We start from the raw sequence: 7017 nt of genomic DNA, 5'->3' as shown, positions 1-7017 counted from the left end.
TTCAGTGCCGCATTTCTTTGACCAAAGCGAAAGCGAAGATGCCATAAACGAGGGAATAAACTTTAAGGTTCGTTTTCTGACCCCTCACATTTTCTGCGACTGGATCACTCACCTTCGTAATTCGCATGAAAATCAAATGATTCCATTTGTCGCAAACTATTCCTGAGACGTTGAGGAGCGTAATAAATCTCTCGATTTTTTCCCTACACGTGCAGTATTGTGTTAGTTATTTTTTGTAAGAAACGTTTTCATGTAACTATGCATGCACAAGTACTGATCATATAGAAAAACAACTAATCGCGTCATCATACAGAACAGGGCTTTATGCACATGCTGGCATAAAAAAAAAACTGCGCACTATCTACTCAATTATTTGAGACCTAGCTTGGGGGGACTTGACGACGGTGTTAATTATAATTACCCAGAACTACGCCAGGTATAGCTATAAATAAAAGGAATGACTGAAACTAGCGTAGGAATTTCATATTTTCACCAAGTTTAGTTACATATCGCATGCATGAATAACGAAAACACTTTTCATGCCGCGTCCCCTCTCAATCTCGCCACGTGTCTGTTAGTAGCACGCCTGCGGCTGCTTCTTTCCAAAGAAGCTTCGCGATCATGTATTACCTCATGAAACATGACACATGCATGATGCAATGAAAAAGCATATGGCGTTTAGCACACTTAAGGTACGCTATTCTAAGCACACCAACGCGACCGCGCAAGATTGACACAACTTACCAGACTTCTTTCTACTCGAATGAAATAATTGCGTCGTCATATCAAGAAGCAGTTTCAAGTAACTATTAAATGTCACAAAACGCACCATTTAAACATGGTGTGCTATTAACAAAAAAACGCATTCCTTGGGGGCGAGTGAACCTGTCGGCGCCCCGTGCACTCCGGCTCAAGGGGATAAGTACGTGTGCAGCTACATATGTCTTTTTTTTCCTTGAGCAATTATCAGCCTACTATCCTGAAGTTCAGGTGAATGAACGCAGTAACTTGCATGCATTAAGTGCATTGAGTGGCAGTGCCTATCGACTCCCAGACTTCGCGCTTTACTACCGTGGCCCAATGCCTGTTAGCCGGTTTCCGAATGCGGCATTTATGCGCGAGAAACCTATCGAGGCTAATTTAATATTTTTTATGCTACTACGCGGATCCAGCAGTGACGCAGCTGGTCAATATATGCTGCTTCTGCAGTGCACAGGCTTGAAGCAGCCGCCGGTAACTGCGGCAGCTGCGGTAGGCACGGGCAAGCGGAACCTGTTTTGCCTACCATGCGAAAGTCGCTGCTAACATCAGCGCCACCGCATCTTCGTGACGTCGCGGGGTGAAGGAGGTCCATAGGCTAGGTGATCGTGGAAACTAGAGGGCCTGCCCGACTGCAGAGGGTGGGTTGACTTGGCCCTTCTTGTGGCTATGTGGGGGGGAATGTGCTCGATTTCTGCCACCCATATCGCGGGGGCACAGCTTGGAGCGGGGATGGGGAAAGGGGATGTGGGGAGGGGGATGTCCGCTTACAACGCGCGCTTGTGGTCCGTGGTGTCCAGGAAGGCAGGTCCCAGCAGCAGCAGCAGCAGCAGCAGCCACAACTGGGGAGGGTGAACAGCACGCACTGGGAGTGGCGCGTGCACGTCGGGGGCTTGCAGGAGGCATGCAGCCCATTACCCCTGACCGGCCGAAAGGCTGGGCGGAGGTGGGCGATGACCACAGCTCAGCCGGGTTGGCTGCAGGAGGCCACCACGTGGCAGCCGATGAGGACCGCGGGATAAACTGCTACAGGGTAGCAGCGCGGCGGGGTGCGCTAAGGAAAACCGCCGTTTCCGGCGGCGCGCAGGAGCTGTGGTTACAGATGGGGCGCCAGCGGGCTGGCGCACAAGGGACCGGCGGCCGTGTCCAGGATCACGGGATGCGGGCCTGGTCGTACCGCCGGGGGGCTGCTTCAGGACAGCAGCAGGGGGAGAAAAAACGCTGGATACCGCCATGGGAGACGGCGCGTCGGGGCCCCGCACGCACCAGTGCGCGCAGGGAGGGCATCAGGGGAGCCGCACTCTCGTTCAGGGCACCACGGCAGGTGTCGAGGTGGTGAACAAGCTGCCGCCAAAGTCATCAGCTGCGCCGACTGCTGGGGGTTTCCAGGAAATATGGGCCGTGTTCTGGATCACGGGATGCGAGCCAGGCTTATAGCCGAGTGGCTAATCCCGTAGATTGTAGGAATTCCAGCAGCAGTCGGAAGGCCTCAGTCTGGCTGCGCTCTGGGTGCAGCAGGTCCTGGTCCGAGTAGGAGGGCAGCCCTAGGTTGCGGTACCCTGCAGTCATGTCACGCCGGGCGGCCTCTAGGTTCGGGCAGGCACAGAGGAGGTGGTCCAGAGTCTCGTCTGCCCCACAGAAGGAGCAGGCCGAGGACGGGGCTCTGTCATGTCCGTGTAGCCGGGCCTGTGTCCATGAGCAGCCCGTTCGTAGTCGCAGGAGGAGGGTCCGTTCCCTCCGTGGCAGGCAGTCGGGTACCCGCATGAAGCGGACTCCTGAGGCCACGCGGGGATCGGGGTGGAGGGCCCGTACGGCCTGCCGAAGAGCAGGACGGGCGAAGTCCAGCTGCGTTACTTTTGAGTACACCGGGGAGCCATTGGTGTGGGCGGCTCCGGCCAGCTGATCCGCAGCCTCGTTCCCAGTGATGCCAACGTGTGAAGGCAGCCACTGGAGGGAGACCGGACGGCCAGCATCCTGGATGGCCATAAGTCGGGCCGTAAGGTTGGCCACCGTGTGCTGCCTGGGCTGGTGCTGGCGCAGCAGCTGGAGGGCTGCTCTCGAGTCGGTTAGGATGACTGCGGGCTGCTGTCCAGGCAGCAGGAGGAGCAGGTCCGCTGCCAGTTGGAGTCCCGCCAGTTCAGCCGCCGTGGAGTTGGCTGGGAACCGCAGGCGGCACGACAGTGCTGCACCTAAGGCCGGTGCTACGCAGGCCGCAGCGGCCTGGCCTGTTGCTGGAAGTACCGAGCCGTCGGTGTAGACCTGGAGATGTCCTCCCAGGGACTCCTGCAGCAGGGTGGCAGCAGTCTGCTGCAGGGCGGCAACAGGTATACGGCGCCTACTGCAGCTCCGGATGTCCACCGAGATGGGAAGCGGCGGCCTTGTTGGTGGGGGCGGGAATGGTGCCTAGTTGACAGGGGGGCCGAAGAGCCTGTGGAATGTGCTATACAGGAGCCCCATGCGGGAGTCCGGTGCTCGGCGGAGCCGAGACAGGAGGGCCCTTCCGTCTGGAGCATGATATAGGCGGTTCACATGGCGCAGAGCCGTCTGGAGGAGCAGGAGGGACAGCGGCCAGGACCCTGCTTCCGCGTGAGTGGCAGCGATGGGGGAGATGCGCGGGAGGCCCAGGCATTGCCGCAGGACGGAGCGGTGTCCAAGCTCTAGGGTCCGAAGGCGGGCAAGTGGCAGGGTCACCAGCGGGAGGGCATATGTCACTAGAGACGTGGCCGCTGCGTGGTAGAGGCGGAGGGCCCAGGAAGGAGAGCAGCCCTTGTCCCTGGCCTGGAGGCGCTGGACCGCCTGGCCGATTCGTCGTAGACGAGGCAGGAGGGCCCTCACCGCAGGAAGCCAGGTGAGGCGTCGGTCGATCAGGAGGCCGAGGTACTTCACCTGGTCCCGCCACGTGAGCCCATCCGCACCGAGCCGCAGGGTGGTGATGTGCGCCCGACGCCCTCTGGGGTGGTACAGCAGGGCCTCCGTCTTTGCCGGTGACACTGTGAGGCCGATGGACGATAGGTAGGCCTGTGCAGCATCCAGGGCCCTCTGGAGAGATGTACGCATAGAACGGATCCTCCTGGGTGTGCCCCTCACCCACAGGGCCACGTCGTCTGCATACACAGAGCACCTCACCCGGTGGGAGGACCTGGATTTGAGGGAGGCTGGTAGTCCTGCCATGGCCAGGTTGAATAGGAATGGGCTCAGCACTCAGCCCTGTGGTACTCCTGCTGCGACGGGCCGTGGGGAGCTTAGTTGTCCGCCGACTCGAATCCGGAAGGTGCGGCCCTGGAGGAAGGCTTGGATAAATGCCAGCAGAGGGCCAGTGACTCCCAGGCGGCTCAGGGATCACACTGTGTGGGAGCGTGTCAAAGGCAGCCTTGACATTCAGCAGGACCAGCATGACGGCGTCCCCATCGTGCCGGGCATCCTCCAGGGTGGAAACCAGGTCGACAATTGAGTCCGCAGTGCACCTGCCCCGTCTGAAGCCCGTTAGCTGCTCTGGCAGGAAGTTGGTGACCCGGGCAATCCAGGTGAGGCGGAACAGGGCGATGGCCTCCATGGTCTTGCAGGCTGCGGAGGTCAGGGAGACTGGCTTGTAGGAGGACGGCAGGCGGCTCGATTTCCGTGGCTTGAGGACTGGCACGACCACGGCCGTCGGCCAGTCCTCGGGGAGAGTGGCCGAGCCCCAGATGGCGTTGAAGGCCTCAAGGAGACGGGTTCTCTCTGGGGTGTCGAGGTTACGGAGCATTTGATGACTGATGCCGTCTGCCCCCGGGGCCGTCCGCTTTCGTGGGCGGTCCAGGACTGCCTGTAGCTCATGCGCCGTGATTGCGGCATAGCACTGTGCCACGACATGGGCCAGTACACCAGGGGGGGCTGCCGGGGTTCTGGGGGTGGGCAGGGCTGGAGGGGGGCTGGAGACCGATCCGCCAGGAGGATTGAACTGATCAGCCATCAGCTCAGCCAGGTCCTCGATGCTGATGGCCCTTGCGATGGCAATGGCCAGGATGGGACGCCTGGGGATCTCTGGATGGACCAGAGCCTTCAGGAGGCGCCAGGCTTTGCCCGAGTGGCTGCTTCTCTGTATGCTGGAGCATACCCTGGTCCAGCTCTGGCGGTGCCGGCGTCTGGCGTGTCGACGGCAGGCAGCGTCGATGCGCCGGTAGGCCGTCCAGTCCGCAGGCAGGGAGGTGTTCAAGGCAATGCGCTCCTGGCGCCTGCGGTTTGCCCTGATGTTCAGGAGGCGGAGGTCTGGGACAGGGGAACTGGCCGGGACCCTGACCAAAGTGGTAGCCTCGCGGGCGCAGGTAGCTACGTGGTCCAGGAAGCTCTGGCCCGGAGGGATCTCCTTGCTGCGGACGCGGAACTCTGGCCAGGAGATCACCGCGTACGTCCGATCCTCCTGGGGCCGCCTGGAGGTTGGGGTGAGGAACAGGGGGAAGTGGTCTGAACCCCAGGTGTCAGCTGGCTTCCGGTACTCGTACCGGATCCCTGGCGTTGTGAATGCCAGGTCCAGGGTTGATGAGTGCCGGAGGGTGACGAAGGTGGGGGAAGGGGGCTTCAGAAGACCAAGGCCCGCCCTCAGCGTGGCCTCCATCAGGATACGGCCCGCGCGGCTGGTGGTGCGGCAGTCCCACTCCCTGCTGTGGGCGTTGAAATCCCCACACACCAGTGCTCTGGGGCCGATACGAGAAAGCACTGGGGTCAGCAAGGGCGTGGCCCAGTTCACCCCTGGAGGGATGTAGATGGACACCACCGTGGTGTCTGTGGCCCCCATCCGCACGGTGACTGCACAGGCCTCCAGGGGGCCTGAGACGGCATCGGACAGGTCCATGACAACGTGCGGCAGGCCGGCCCGAACATAAACAGCACTCCGCGGGCCCTGTTGCTGGTGACCAGGGTCAAGGCAGGGGGAGCTGTGGCAGCCTGGCGAGGTGCAGCGAGTATCTCCCGCATAGCCGAGGTACCCCGGCAGGCGCAGAGAGGATGGCTCCACGTTGGTCTCCTGGAGGGCCAGCACGTCGAAGGGGAGGCGGCCATCTTCAATGAGGCAGGCCAGTTCCACATGCCTGGCCCGCAGGGACCTCACGTTCCACTGCAGGATGTGAGGCAGTGAGGCAGCCTTGGTCCGTCTAGCCATGGCTGACGAGTGGAAGGTCCTGCGCAGCCAGAGCGGCCATGCAGAGTCTCCTCGCCTCCGAGTTGGCGGGGAGTTGGGGGAGGAGTGTTTGTACCGCCGCGCGAAGGGCTGCAGTCACGTCTGGAGCGGGAGGTGGAGTGCTGGGTGGGGCTCGGCCGGACCGGACGACCTCCGCGTAACTGTGGCCAGGGCTGTTGGAGGCTGGAGGGGCACCACCATGGGGCTGCTTGGCTGGGAGGGCTCTCATCCTTCGCAGCACGGACCGTCGGTCATCAAGGTTGGCGGTCTGCCGGAGGGCTGCTGTCACGCGGCTCTGCTGCCGCCTGGCTGGGCAGTTGGGGTCGGTGGCCCTGTGTCCACCCCTGCAGTGGAGGCAGGCGGGAGTGGTGGCTGTGCAGGCTGTGTGGTGGTGGGGGCCGCTGCAGGTCACGCAGCGGAGGGGGCGGGAGCATGCTGCGGCCACATGATTGTAGCCCCCGCACTTCCGGCACTGCAAAGGTCGGCTTGTTAAAGGCCTCACCGAAAACCTCATCCCAGCAATGAAGACGTGGTCCGGAGGGGAGGCCGTGAACCGTACTGCCACGGCATGGGGCCCACGCCTGACGCTCTTGACGGGAACCGCTGACTCAATGGAGTCCGCAATAGTGGAGGCAGGCACCTCCCTGCTGACTCCATGGACCGCTCCGATATAGCCATCCGTTGGAGGGGCCTCGAACGCATGGACAGAGGTGGACAGCAAAGAGGTGATGCCCAGAAGGCGTTTCCGGGCCTCCTCCGTCAGCACGTCAGCCGAGACCAGGTTTCGGCGCCTTTTGATTCGCCCCTCGCAGACCCCTGGCATTGCGTAGAGGCAGCTGCTCCAGTCCTCCTTGACTGCGGCTTGGAGCGTGGCTGGCGGGCGGGGCCGAAACAGGATAGTCGTCAGCCGTGTCGTGCGGGTGGCCGGGCTCCGATGCCTCCGACGGACAGGAATCCAACCCTCCTGGTCCTCCATCGCAGGGGGTGGTGGTGGAGTGGTGGAGGGGGTGCGCTGGGCAGGCGTCCCGGGAGGTTGGGCGGATGACTCCAAGTCGGCATGGGGCTCATCTTCGTGTCCGGACAGCTGGGCACTGGGCTCCGAGGAC

General features: G+C 61.6%; 1 protein-coding gene across 1 annotated transcript; it reads right to left on the bottom strand.

Annotated features, from left to right (window-relative positions):
- Positions 1 to 1717: 1717 nt before the first annotated feature.
- On the bottom strand, positions 1718 to 6112 carry LOC144127718 (uncharacterized). Its single transcript, XM_077660627.1, has 4 exons — positions 6012 to 6112; positions 3976 to 5912; positions 3289 to 3863; positions 1718 to 3162 (listed from the first exon to the last, which is right to left on the bottom strand). Exons 1-4 carry the CDS (start codon positions 6110 to 6112, stop codon positions 2191 to 2193), a joined length of 3585 nt encoding a protein of 1194 aa, XP_077516753.1. The 3' UTR covers positions 1718 to 2190.
- Positions 6113 to 7017: the final 905 nt, after the last annotated feature.

Source organism: Amblyomma americanum, chromosome 4 (assembly GCF_052857255.1).
Source record: "Amblyomma americanum isolate KBUSLIRL-KWMA chromosome 4, ASM5285725v1, whole genome shotgun sequence".
Taxonomy (NCBI): domain Eukaryota; kingdom Metazoa; phylum Arthropoda; class Arachnida; order Ixodida; family Ixodidae; genus Amblyomma; species Amblyomma americanum.
The sequence above is the reverse complement of the archived record's forward strand: the minus strand, read 5'-3'. Positions and strand labels throughout refer to the sequence as shown.

Excerpts from the sequence above, each read along its gene's own strand:
- LOC144127718 (XM_077660627.1), bottom strand. The coding sequence starts at position 6,112 with ATGGTGGTGCCCCTCCAGCCTCCAACAGCCCTGGCCACAGTTACGCGG. Across the intron at positions 5,913-6,011 it reads CTCCACCTCCCGCTCCAGAC|GACCTTCCACTCGTCAGCCA; the intron begins GTGACTGCAGCC and ends CTGGCTGCGCAG. Across the intron at positions 3,864-3,975 it reads CACGGCCCGTCGCAGCAGGA|ACGACGTGGCCCTGTGGGTG; the intron begins GTACCACAGGGC and ends CTGTGTATGCAG.